The sequence below is a fragment of the Oryza sativa genome, chromosome 7 (genome assembly GCF_034140825.1).
Source record: "Oryza sativa Japonica Group chromosome 7, ASM3414082v1".
Taxonomy (NCBI): domain Eukaryota; kingdom Viridiplantae; phylum Streptophyta; class Magnoliopsida; order Poales; family Poaceae; genus Oryza; species Oryza sativa.
In genome coordinates, this window is record NC_089041.1 from 18,444,543 (window position 1) to 18,458,066 (window position 13,524).

General features: G+C 38.9%; 2 protein-coding genes across 2 annotated transcripts; one reads left to right on the top strand and one right to left on the bottom strand.

Moving 5' to 3' along the window:
* Positions 1-3,395: 3,395 nt before the first annotated feature.
* On the bottom strand, positions 3,396-9,156 carry LOC9268152 (uncharacterized). Its single transcript, XM_015790948.2, has 7 exons — positions 8,832-9,156; positions 7,759-7,972; positions 6,542-6,708; positions 5,533-5,657; positions 4,319-4,379; positions 4,177-4,225; positions 3,396-4,081 (listed from the first exon to the last, which is right to left on the bottom strand). Exons 1-7 carry the CDS (start codon positions 9,039-9,041, stop codon positions 3,999-4,001), a joined length of 909 nt encoding a protein of 302 aa, XP_015646434.1. The 5' UTR covers positions 9,042-9,156; the 3' UTR covers positions 3,396-3,998.
* A 179-nt stretch (positions 9,157-9,335) lies between these two features.
* On the top strand, positions 9,336-13,047 carry LOC4343267 (peptidyl-prolyl cis-trans isomerase FKBP20-2, chloroplastic). Its single transcript, XM_066312785.1, has 7 exons — positions 9,336-9,508; positions 9,609-9,684; positions 9,816-10,045; positions 10,418-10,527; positions 10,903-11,008; positions 11,186-11,265; positions 12,687-13,047. Exons 1-7 carry the CDS (start codon positions 9,454-9,456, stop codon positions 12,804-12,806), a joined length of 777 nt encoding a protein of 258 aa, XP_066168882.1. The 5' UTR covers positions 9,336-9,453; the 3' UTR covers positions 12,807-13,047.
* Positions 13,048-13,524: the final 477 nt, after the last annotated feature.

A 13,524-nucleotide genomic window follows, 5' to 3' on the forward strand; every position in this document is an offset into this window, starting at 1 on the left:
TCGAGTTTAAGCTGACATAGGTGTCTAAGTTTGTATTGAGAGGTACGTACATGGTGAAAATAGGCAAAGGTATAGCTAAAATTTTTTTTACCGGGTTCCTGGGCACCCTGAGATACTCTACCTCCGCCCCTGCCTAGTAGAACGAATAGTGTAAAGAGGCTCGACACCACGAAACAGAAAATTGCTTAACGCAACGTTGCACTTGGCACCACTACACAAAATGCGAATTTGCGATAGCAGCAGCTAGTACTCGTTCATTTTACTTTGCATATCTTGGAGTTTGTTCGAGTTCAACAATTTGCCATCGACAGTGTCTCCTTTTATAGTATATTGACGACTTTATCAATTGTTATACAACACGTCATTGGGTTGGACATTCTTTTAAAAATACCTGAAATACCCTTATATAAATACAAGGTTAACAATTGATTTATCATGTTAGAAGTTTCAGAAAAAAAAATATGAAAGCTGTGGCCTCCTTACACAACATAGACGTTTGTACATAAGTTTCAAGTTTTTTTCATTTATATTTTTTTAAAATATATAACTTATATGTTATATGCCATATAAAATACTAAAATACTTTTATTGATGTTTTTAATATAAATCATCTTTCATACACTACATAAGATATTTTTGTGCTATTATCTTGTATAGGCAAATTTTCTCTCATATACCATAGAAAAATATTTTTTCTAAAAACTAAATATACCAGAAAAATACTTGAAACATGTATACAAACTTGCATGTTGTGTAACGAGGCCACATAAAAATTTTCATATTTTTTGATACTTCTAATGAGATAAATCAATTGTTAATATTGTATATCTATAAGGGTATTTTGGGTATTTTTGAAAAGAAGGTCCAACCCAATAGCGTACTACCTCCGTCCCAAAATACTTGTCACTTTGAGTTTTTCATGTTAACTTTTGATCATTCGTCTTATTCAAAAAATTATGAAATTATTATTTATTTTGTTTGTGATTTGCTTTGTTATCAATAGTACTTTAAGTATAACTTATTTTTTTTATATTTGTACTAAACTTTTTAAATAAAACGAATGGTCGAACGTTGTAAAGATAAAGTCAAAGCGACAACTAAACTGGGATAGAGGTAGTATTATAGAATAATTGATAAAGTCGCCGGTATATTATAGAAAGAGACGATGTCAATGGTAAATTGTTGAACTCGAACAAACTCAGTGATATAGAATATATTCTCTCTATCTTAATTGTTAAATAAAAGCGTGTTATAGATCAGTTGTACACGCATCACAGAACTTATATTTAGCACCACTCGTACTTGAGCCCTCACTAATGAACTCACGTTCCGTAACTCTACCACCAAAACATATATATTTGTGTGCTTCCTCTTTTTAAGAAACACCAAGTAATCTTCCATGTCTTCATTTGTGAAAGAAAAAAATATATTTTACTCTCCCCAACTTTTTCACCGGAGCCACTAACCCTAAACGATTTCTCAACTCATTTTACACTCCCAAACTATTGAAAATGATTTACCGTACTCCCTAATAATATTTGTCTTTTTCGTTTCGCTATGTATAGGTGATATTTTACAACGAAATTTAGTGGGATTGATATATGCATTATAACTTTTCTCTCAATATTTTGGAATTTTTTACGTAGTGTTGAGACTAATTTAAGTATAGAGGTTTTAAATTTCAAGTAAATAGTCATGGAAAATTTTAAAACTATTTTAGAACCTTGATATGGTGCCATTTATGGCTCTTAAAAATTTGTGCTTAAAATACAACTCATATATAGATAAACAAATAAGAATGTAATTAACCAATAAAGTTAATATTTTTAATAGCTTAGAGGTTAAAATGAGCCGAACAATAGTTAGGGGGTTAAGTGATCCATGAAATAGTTTAGGGGGTAAATTAAACTTTTTTTATTTATGAAAATGTGACACGCTTCTTTCGACAGCTACAAATAAACAAGATTTGGATGATGGTAGACCAATCGCTCGATATTATAAATAAATCATTTTTTAAAATAAAATAATACTCACTCCTATCATTTATATGAACTAACTAATGTCATGTATAACGTCATACACAAATTGAACGAGGGAGTAGTAAGCTACACCAACATAATCATTGCCTTTTGAGGTGATCATTTATCTCAATTTATAGAAAACTTTGCTCTCTAATAGTAGGAGGTAGCAAGTCATATGCGCGCATGCACGCGTGTGGTAGAATTGTTCCATCCAACCCTGTGCTGTTCCCACAGTCGCATGATGGCAACCAATTTGTCACCGCTGGGCTCCGCTCTTGAGGTGCGTGGCAAGCGATGATGGTGGTGCTGATACATGTATCGTCACTGTCGGCGAAATTTCCTGTTGGATTAGCAGCCGCTTGTGTTTGTGGTCCATTTTCAACGCCGGCCTGTTGTTTGGAGGACGAAAGGCATATAAGAGGGAGCATACGATCCATGTGTGTTTGGAGAATCAATTTTGACTATTGTGCATTAATCCACTAAGGGCACTCACAATGGTTATCTATAGACTCTCTATAAGAGATCCATGTCAGCATATTTTCCTACTTAGAAGGTATTAAATGAAGAGAGAGAGCAAAGCTATCTACTAACTTAGAGATAGTCTAAAGAGAAAAACGAGGCAATGCATGAGAGAGCTATAGATACCAATGTAGACATACTATTAGAGCACCCGCAATGGTAAAGTAAGGTGCTATCTATAAAACATATACATCTCAGCAATAGACTAGATTAATAGTAAACCATCTCAATAGTATGTCTACATGGGTATCTATAGCTCTCTAATATATTGCCTCGTTTTTCTCTATAGACTATCTCTAGGTTAGTAGATAGCTTTGCTCTCTCTTCATTTAATCTCTTCCAAGTAGGAAAATATGCTGACATGGATTTCTTATAGAGAGCCTATAGATAACCATTGTGGGTGCCCTTAAGGTGGTTTACTATTAATCGAGTCTATTGCTGAGATGTACATGTTTTATAGATAGCACCTTACTTTATCATTGCGGGTGCTCTAACAAATTAGGCTAGATTAGCTTTTGCCGATGCAATTCTGTAATTCTTCTTAACGGGAAAAAATGATACTTCAGTACCATTTTATCCTTATCATTTCCCCTACTCTGTCAAACCGCTAGGTGCCAAAGCCATATGCATACCATTTCACTCTTTTTCTTCAGAGTTCAAAGAAACATTTCAGATCATCACATATATGTCCCGAGGGCAAACAGATATGGGAAATAGGCATGATCACTCCGACTAGCAAACAAAAGAAAGGGGCCTCAAAAGCCCTAATTGGACCACATCTCAGTCGGAGGAATATATTATTCTGATGTGATGTAAATCATCCTCCATTCCAAAGTACTCCCTCCGTCACAGAAATAACCAACATGTCCAGATTCATTGTAATAGGAAGTGTCCCATTCTGAATTAGATACAACAAGTACTAATACTAGCTGTCTAATCAAATACTATAGATTGCTATATTTTACTAGGATGGAGGAAGTACCAAATACCTTGCTACTAGATGGCCCTGTCAAAGCTGTTGCTGCCTTAAACGATATAAACAGTCAATAAAGCAATTGGCGTACCAATTCATAAGATGGGAATGTACTAAACTGATTCGAGAAGCTTTGACTACATTCTTCTCCCACATCATCAAACCCTACTAGAGATGTAGACAGATCTGTACGGATACTTGCCTACCCAGTCCCACGTACAAATGATGCTCATGTCCAAATCAGCCATGACAAAAATGATAAGATTGAAAACATCCAACCAACGTCCCTACCGTGAGCTCAAGGCAAAGAAAAAACAAATTCCTATCTAGGATGAAATATAGTCATAAAAAAGGGGCAGATTCGCAAGGATTCCACGATAAATAAGTGTAGGGAAATTCCTGTTATTTTATGACGCTGATAGAATATTTTTTGTCCATGTTGTTTACCAATCTTCGCATGGGATACCAACCTACCATGTCATGGTTCACCGCACAGGCTTCGCTGGGCTGGGAGAATTCGGCAGCAGGGCTGTAAATTTGAAGTTGCCAGAGAACATAGCTTCTTTATCTGATATTCAAATGTTCAGTAAGAAAAGGATTTAATGAGTCAAAATATCAATAAGGACTGCGTGTGAGAGCATTTATGTGAGGGTTAAGACTAACCTGTCAGTGATAGGCAAGTTGCCTCCCTCCGAGTGTACCGTGCCAATGCCTGCAATTTAGTAAAGAAGAAATCTTAGGCCTGTGGAATGTCATAGGCTACAACCTACTTTAGATAGTTGTCTACAGCAGGAAAGGAACTTGCCTGGATAGCAGGGACAGCTGCTGCATCCATAGCCTCTGAACCTTCGTCGGCATACACATTCCTAGAATTCAATTGACATAATTATCATGTATAGAGTTCAATAGTTCTATCACGAAACAAGTACTCAATTATGCACAGAATAACAAAGATAGTTCTGGCAACAAAAGTTGATTTTCTGGTTTTTGAAGAACATATAGCATTAATTCATGCTTTTATAGATCAGTTAAATTCTATAGACACAAATGAGAAATAATGAAAGGGCATCAGATATTAAACTGGTTTGGTAAGTTCAGATATTCATGTGTTGAACCTATCCCTGACAGGTCAATATCACTCAATGGATAAATAAGAAATAAGGATAATGAACATGGAATTTCAAATAGATAAAATAACTTCTGAAGGTAAGGAAATGGTGAATGGGTGTCAGTAATCATTTGGCATAGATTGAGTCAAGAACACTAGAAGATTTGTAACAAGCATCAGTTAAATTAGCTGTTGCAAGTAAAATGAACATTTATTAGAGACTTGACTCACTGTTGCCAAATTATCAACTCCATCTCCAGTCAAATGCTCACCCAAATGGTATTTCATGTGTGTTGAGCATCGGCCAGAGATGGAAACAAAATCACTAAATTAAAACCCTTGTTGTTTTTGTTGTTTCAGATTTTTCACAACTATTCAAGATTATTAATAACTGAAATAAGTCACTCCAAACATTTGACTGGTTTTGCACAGCAAGGAGTTGATCCAGATACTTGACATATTCCAAACTCCAAAAGGCCATGACAAAATTTTCCAATTCACTTCCAGTCCTGCTAAGCATGGGAGTTATACTCAAGCCTTCTATCATCATTGTTTGACCAGACCAGTTTGATGCTCATGCTCATATTTGGCTGGTCAAACCACAACATTACTCCAAATAGAAAAATTGCTTAATAAATCACCAACCACTTAAGCTGATTCATGGAGTCTCAGCAAAATCAAATCATGAAAGAAGAAATATGCCACACCAACCATAACTGAGACTCATCAAACCTATGGCATTTCCATTGAGACGAAATCACACAGATATTTTATTAAAGAATGGAAGAGGTTTTATCTTGAAATCAATTGCCAATATGGGACCATAGATTAACTAAAGTGTTTTTTACACCAGATGGAATAGAGACTTGGATGAATAGAAACTTGGAGGAAGAAGACAAGTAAAGAATTACCTCCAGATGACATTTACAAGATCATCCTGACGTGCTTCTGGGCTTATTGCAGAGTCATATTTCACAATGTTCCCATAGAATATCTTCTCAAGTTCTTTCATCCATTTTGTCAAGAGCAAGTTAACCTACAAAGGTACTAGCACATTAAAGAGAAAACTTTCACACGAGAGAGCATGCACAGAGAGCAATGGATATTCAAATCATGAATGAGAAACTGAAAAAGGATTATCAAATACAGGTTCAGTGTTTTTAGATAAATTTTACCTTTTTCTGTTTCTCCTATAAACTGGAACAAAACAAGCAATGATTTCTTTTAGCGTTATATAAATAATAGTACTGTCTTTCAGTAGTGGAGAATTCCTCAGAAAGATACATGTATCTACTTTTGCCGCCATACTTCTAAGTTATGCTTAGGGGTTAACAGGCCGCTACTAGTTCAATGGTTTCAGACTTTCAGTATGTAAATTGTGGCGGTTTCGTCTTCATAAGCCATCAACAGATCAAAGGAGAAAAATAAAGATGATAGTACCAAATACATAAGTGGAAACAAAAGATAAACAGCATGACTTTTAGCAGTATTTTCCACATAAAAATGATAAGTGGAAACAAAAATATTTACAGCATGACTTCCAGAAGTCTCAACCCCAGACAAGACATATTCCGTCATTGAAAACGCAATAATGACAGCCAAATGAAATGCAGTTAGATAAAATGAAATAGGTCAACCATTGCTGCGGTCTCTTTTGGACATTGGTGAACAATTTCCTTTAATTTGAACCAAGAAATTTGATACACAGAAGTACCACTTACCTCACAGAAAGTATATAAATTATTAAATATGTGACCTGAGATTTGTATGATGATAGCACATATTTTATTAATCAGCAGACAGTATCAAGAACAAATAAGCACAATTAATACCATAAGATTCAACAAACAAGATGACAGAAAATACGTACATAATTTAACCTCAGGCACCTAATACTCTTAGAATGGCTGAACAGCTTACCCCAGCTTTCGAAACTCTAAGCTCCACATCATGATTGTAAATTTCATAGATGTACTGTCCAAATTTAACACCATCCTTCCCTTCTTCTTTCAAGCGACGTAGAATAAGCCACATATGGAGAACAAGTAATGAAAATGTTGTTTTAAATGTTTTCTCCAACTGAAAAACTGTAAAAGGAAAATGTCAGAAATTGCCGACCCAGTATATCTTAAGCATAAAAAGATGGAAATGAAACAAACAGTTACCAAAACAGGTATGCAGTTAATGCTTACAAGCCTATCAGTTGAAAATGTTCATTTTTTCGAATATAAGGCCTACCTACATAAATGACATATTGCAATATTGCAGGAACTATGTTATTGGAGAGCAATACAGCCTCCTTGCATAAACAGACATACATAGCTAAATCTAACGTATGTACTTCTACATGTTAAATTGGCGATGAAGGTATGCTACTTCAGTGATGCAGTTAACGGTTCTGGAAATATGCTAACTCATGCTCTAGATATCAGGCCAGTTTGGATGGCTCCCTAGCATTGCCACACATGCTTGCCAAACCTAGCCAAAATGTGTGGCTAACAAATTGATGGCCACACCTCAAGCAAGGTGTAGCAAAATGAGAGCATGACATGTGGGACCTAGAGCTAAAAAACTGTGGCATATGCCATAAGTGTGGCAATGAAACAAACAATAGGCTCATAAAGTGTGGCAAAGTGTGGTAGTGAACGAAACACCCCTGGACCGGTGATTTGCTGACCTAAAAAAAGTCCATTCATACTGTGATTTGCGAAACAGGCTGGGAATACAATTGAATCCACTGTTTTGCTATGCTCACTACCTAAAGATGCTCCCTCAGGTAAAGGAAATATTTCAATGGGATATCTACAATCCTAAAAAATGCAATTTTGATTTCTAATTTCAATTGTAATGAGAAAAGATTGGCTTGAAGCATGTCTAGAAAACAAAACTGCGTACCAATCAACAGAGTATCATAGGTGGGACTACTGTTCAGAGGAACATGTGAACAAATATATGCATCTCTATATAAGTAGCACCAGCAATTTATTCTAAATTAAGTTGCAGCTAGGCATATACTTTAGTCTAGGTATAGAGCAGAAATAAAAATTCAACAAACAAACACCAAACACAAAATGATCAAGAAATTGCAAAACATGACTAGAAAAACAAACAATTTGCTAACAAGCATGAAGGCCTACCATCAAAGATATCAGACTTGTCAACTTGAGAAGTGATGCGATGATAAACAACATTTGCTCCTCTAATGGACTTGCTTTGCTTACTGTAGAACAGCAAAAGCGTGAGCATCAAATGCTTAATGCCCTCAAACTTTGGATCTTCCACTCGAAGAGGGGAGTCAGGAGGCAATGCCAGCGAGCAGGGCTTTGACAGGAACATAGAATTCAGTCTGACCTGAAATTGAGATAAACTAATCAGTACAATGAATGGAAATGCAAGCTAGAAATGAATCAGTAACAAACATAGAAGTATGCAAGAGAGACATCTATCTGAATTCAAGAGTAGTAGGCAGTGGTGGATGCCACGGAAGAAAAATATGGGGGTGTACAAGTACACAATACAAGTAACTTATTTTTTTATATTTCCTCAGTATCCTCCCACTGCTACCTCACCAAACCCACATCTTTACAGTAAAACAAGCTTAAAGAACAAGTCATTTTCCATGGCCCTTCTTATAAATTCTTTCAAAATCATTCAACTACCCAGTGTCACTCTATTCAGTAGTCATCCATGACCCCCAAAAATGGAAAAAAGAACATACAAACAGCTAGAAACTCATATGCAACCAGTGGGTATTTGCACATTTTAGCATGGAAAAGAGTGTGCAAGACTGCGAGATACATCAATGATCATAAAATGATGTAGCTTTGCACATGACATATCCTCCATATAACTTCTGGATTTACAGAAGATTGCCGAATCATAACAGTTCCATGCACGCTTGATACTTCATGGAAATGCCCCCAAGTTCCAGAACAAAAGCTCACAATTTCAGAAATAGCTAATCACCGCAGCAGAAAATTACAAAAATAAAGCAAAATTAACCATGTCCTTAAATTGTAATGTACACCATGTCATAAATAGTTGAACTAGATGAAAACTACAATTCCCGCAGCACATCATTTCCGTCCCCAAATCCCAACCGCTACTCACTACAGCGCCTTTACTCATAGATCACGCGATACGGGCGATAAATCCCAACGGAACACAGCTAAAACGGCATACCATAGATGGGAGAGAGGGTGGTAGATACCTCGGGCCTCGCCCCAGCGGCAGTGGCGGTGGTGGTGGCTGCGGCTGCGGCAGGGCCGCGCGACGACGCGGCGGCGGCGGCGGAGGCCTTGGAGAAGCCTCTGCACGGGGGCTGGGGAGCGGGCGTCCCCACCCTCGAGAAGGCCCTGGAGAGCAGCCGCGATTCCGCCGCGGCCGAGATGCGCGCGGCGGCTGCGCGCCACCTCGACATGGCCGATTCCCCCCCTCGCGCTCGCGCTCGCGCCCGCAGTCGCGGCTGCGGAAACCGCCGGCGAGAAGTCGGCGGCGGAGGCGCAGGCGGCGGAGAAGGCTGCGGTTGTAGACACGCGACGCAGAGTGGAGCCACAGGAGAGTTATCACACTGACAGGTGGGCCCACCCCCCCGCGCGCGCGATGCTGTGGAGGTGTGATGTGGGTTGGGCTGTGGGCCGCGGTCCACCACCTCGTCTTGGGCCGGCTACGGCTGAGATCAGCTAAACCCTATCGGCTCGGCTCCGCTTGGTTCGGCTTGGCTTGGCTTAGCTTATCCCCTTCGTCTCCGGGAGCGGCAGGAGGAGAAAGAGCGGGAGCGGGAGCGGAAGCGGAAGGCGAAGGCGTGACGTCACCCACCGGGGAGGGAGGAGATGGAGCTGGTCTCCTCGTCGCGCTCCGTCCTTCCTCGGTGCGGCGGCGGCGGCGGTGAGGGCATCGATCCCTTCCGAAGAATCTTGCCCGAATGGGCGTAGGTTAGCTTGTTTGTTTGTTCATCCGTTTCTTGCCCGGGCGAAAATTCTTGCAGTTGCAGGTGTAGCTGCTGCTCCGTTCAGGACGGCGTCCGCCAGCTCGAGGCGCAAGGGGACGAGCGGATTCGTGTGGTAACTCCTGCTCACTGGTCCAAATGCTTTCCTGGCTGCATTTCTGTGTTCGATTCAAGAATTTCGCGGTGTATTTGTGCGAAATGGATTTGTGAATGGGGGAAAATCTTTCTGTGCGGAACCATATCCAGTGCTTTGGGTTGCGATGGTGAGGGGAAGAAGAGCGTGGCGGAGGGGACGGTCAGAAGGAGGGCGGCCCTCGCTTTGCTGCTGGCTTCGCCGGCGATGTCGGTGGCGTTCTCGGCTCACGGGAAGACCAAAAGCAGGAACCCTTACGACGAGAGGCGGCTGCTTCAGCAGAACAAGAAGATCCAGGAAGCCAACCGGGCTCCTGACGATTTTCCGAATTTCATCAGGGAAGGTGAGCAATCTTGCCCCTGATTTGGGCATCATCGGGCCGCCGTAGATTATCTTGTTCTACTACAGATAACATGCTGAGCAGTTCAAGTTTACTCTGGAGCAATGTAATGTAAGACATTTGATGCTGAAAGGCTGAATGACAAGGTTTACTTCCATAAAAAGACTTTATTTTCTTTTCTAGATGATCACAACATAGAGTTATCAAGAGGGTTAATTTGATGTACTTGCATTGATATCTTTGGGCCTTTTGAGAGTGTACATATGATTGGTGAGTCAATGCACACAACTGTGAATTATTTTAGACTGTTATTTGAGCTTGTTGTGAATACTGAATACCGAATACAAGTAACCATAGCATACTAATGCAATTCAGGTTTCGAAGTCAAAGTAGTGACATCTGACAACTACATAACGCGAGACTCTGGGCTACTGTATGAGGACATCAAAGTTGGTACGGGCAACTCTCCAAAGGATGGTCAGCAGGTTCTTCCTACTCAGTAACATTTATTGTCTGTATAGTTGTGCATGGTTGAAGAATATGCTACTCAGGTTTATTTGGTAAAGGACTAGAAATATGTGCTGTATGATATGTTTGAAAATTTGTGGCCTGGAACTTTCCATCTTGTTGAACTACACTTCTCCCATCTTAAGCTTGCTTAGTTGATTCTCCATGGTTACACTTGTAAAGGAAGGTTTGAAAATTTGATCATGGTTACATTTTACGCATTTACTAAAATGAAGGAAACAATTTTATGTTATTAGAAATAGATGTATTATATAGTTGATTTCTTTTGATTTATCTTTTATAGCATATCTTTCCATTGTATATGGTGCTGATTTCCTTCATTTGAATAACAGGTTATATTTCACTATGTGGGCTACAATGAGTCAGGGCGCAGGATAGATAGCACCTACATTCAGGGTTCACCTGCCAAAATTCGGTTAGGGAACAAAACACTGGTTCCAGGAAAGTACTCAATAGTTTATTATGTCTCCTCTAGCTTCCTTGCCTGGTCTGATGCAGCATTGCCTATAATTTATTCACTAGTAACGTTTCAAGTTAGGAGAATGTTGCAAAACCGTCATGGTGAATTTTGAGGCAATGTGCTGTAACAGTTCACTCAATTCAGACATGATACTGCAGGTTTTGAAGAAGGGATACGGGACATGAAACCAGGTGGTAAGAGAAGAATTATTATACCTCCAGAGCTTGGTCCTCCTGTAAGTTACTATCGCTGTTTATAGGGCACAGCATTGCTTGCTCATAGCAAACTTTGTTTTGACTTCATGCATATTTATGTCGTGTTTCTCTTTTCATGTACTCCATGCTTGCAAAATTCATTTTGTAGCTAAAATAAAACCGTGCGAATAGTATCCGATGCTTAGTTTTCTTCAATAGAAGCCAGGAAGAAGAAGAAACGTTGCTTCAGTGTTCTCTTTTTTCTTTTGTGGAATAGGATACAGTTGGAAAAGCCCTACTGAAAATCTCTAGTATTATAAAAATTGAAGATGTTTTTGCTGGTACTTTGGTACGTCATCCGTGTATGACTCGGTTTTTAATTTCGTTCGCTTTTGGAAATGCATATCCATATTTGAGTCGGTTTTTAAATTCATTTGCTTTTGGAAATACAAAATGACTTATATAAGAAATCTCTTTAAAAAAACTCGCATGCTAACTTGAGACGACCGGACTCCTAACTGTAGCTCATGTTTTTTTAAAAAATATATATATCCAAGTGAATTTCACCTTAACTAAACCATATAACAATAATAAGATTAAAATAGTCTTCACCCATTGCAACGCACGGGCATTTTTTTCTAGTATGTTAAAAATAAAAGAAAAGGTAAATTACTTAAAGGCATCTTAGTTCCTATGCATCTACATCATAGGCAGCTGAATCGGTGGCGGAGCCAAAAATTTCAATGCTAGGGCTCAATTAATGTATTACCGTAGGTTTATCTTTTTCCTTCTAATTTTTCAAGATTTCGAGTGTTATTTCAATGGGTATTTAGGACCGGGAGTAGGGCTCTAGCACTAGCTGCCCTACTCCTGGTTCCACCCCTGGGCCCAATACATGTGTCTAGTCAAAATGAAATATAGAATTTGGATATGAAATATTCTATATCATGGCCCCCAAGGTGCCTTACTGAAAAGATCAAACAAAAGTTAGACCCACTAGTTGATGGTAAGCCAATAATAGCATCGACAAGAGGAGAGCCTACATCATCAAGTGGGAGCTGTTCCATCTAAGCCTATTTGAAGTCATTATTGCAGAAACGTCAGTTATTGATACCTATGAGCAAACATCCCATTGTTTGTAGTACCTGGGCCTTTGGGAAGCACTGAGGTACCTTCACTAAAAATGATTCATTTAAAGTAACTATAATCCGGGTTCGCTCAAGTTTGTTAAAGAAGCTGTCATCTGTACAGTGGGGTCTGGACCTGAATTAATACTTCAAATGGACTAATATATATGGTTTCTAGGTGATCAGTGATAGAAGATAGAAGATAAACAATGAGAAGTGAAATGGAGTAGATTAGTATAAAGAATTTTTACACTCATGCCACAGATTAGCTTAGTGGCTGCAATCACGAGCCCTCCCAAACACAGTCTCTGACATCTGCATTTCACCTGTTTCAGGTTGGGCCGTCAACATTCTTCAGTGCGAAGCAGTTCGAGGTATTCGACATCGAACTCCTCGCTGTTCAGGACTGCCAACGGAGAACAATAGCCTTTTACTCCGATGTAGTGTGCAGCTGAGCAAAAGATGATCATCAAATCTCCAATTGGTGTGTGCTGGTAAAGATGATCATCAAATCTCCAATTGGTGTGTGCTGGTAAATGTAAGGAAAAGATTTTTGTTTCTGGCCAGGCTTCAGAGTTCTTCAGAGTTGCTCCTACTGTAAATGTAAGGATGTAGCAATGACATTAATGTGATGATTGAAGGAACAAGTGAAGTAGTACGTCTTAATTATTGGCAATGGTGATGTTCGTTCTGCCATTCTTTGTCATGAATCTCATGATGTTGGGGGGCATGTGTACCTTCTGCTGCTTTTGACAAGCTGAGAGTGTACCTTGATGTTTAAGCTACTCCTACCTTTCGTCTACAATTCCTACTGCACCATTTCTTTATTTATTTCTTTCTTTCTTTTGGGAAGAAACCCTACACCATTTTAGGCCTCTGATCTATTGATTGCCTTCATCTATCATGAAGGTTAATTGAAGCTCACTCGAGAATCAGACGTCTATGGAGATGAATCATGAAATATTGGAAATGTATGTGTTGACGTGGAATATCTCTGTTTTTTCATGTATTAATGGGTTTAGCAGGAGGGATTGGTGTAAAGCACCATCACAGTTAGCAAATCAAACTTATAGTTAAGATCTCATTTTATTTTAGAAAAGACAATGTATATAGTTAAGGCATCCTTTGAAATTGAGACATTATTTTAGGATTTTTATAGGAATTGAAAAAACC

Bases quoted from the DNA above. Each gene is read 5' to 3' on its own strand.
- LOC4343267 (XM_066312785.1), top strand. From the start codon at position 9,454: ATGGAGCTGGTCTCCTCGTCGCGCTCCGTCCTTCCTCGGTGCGGCGGC. The intron at 9,509-9,608 runs GTGAGGGCATCG...AAATTCTTGCAG, and splicing joins TCGGTGCGGCGGCGGCGGCG to TTGCAGGTGTAGCTGCTGCT. The intron at 9,685-9,815 runs GTAACTCCTGCT...AACCATATCCAG, and splicing joins GGGACGAGCGGATTCGTGTG to TGCTTTGGGTTGCGATGGTG.
- LOC9268152 (XM_015790948.2), bottom strand. From the start codon at position 9,041: ATGTCGAGGTGGCGCGCAGCCGCCGCGCGCATCTCGGCCGCGGCGGAA. The intron at 5,658-6,541 runs GTAAGCTGTTCA...GTACCTTTGTAG, and splicing joins TTAGAGTTTCGAAAGCTGGG to GTTAACTTGCTCTTGACAAA. The intron at 4,082-4,176 runs GTTAGTCTTAAC...TTTGAATATCAG, and splicing joins AACTTGCCTATCACTGACAG to ATAAAGAAGCTATGTTCTCT.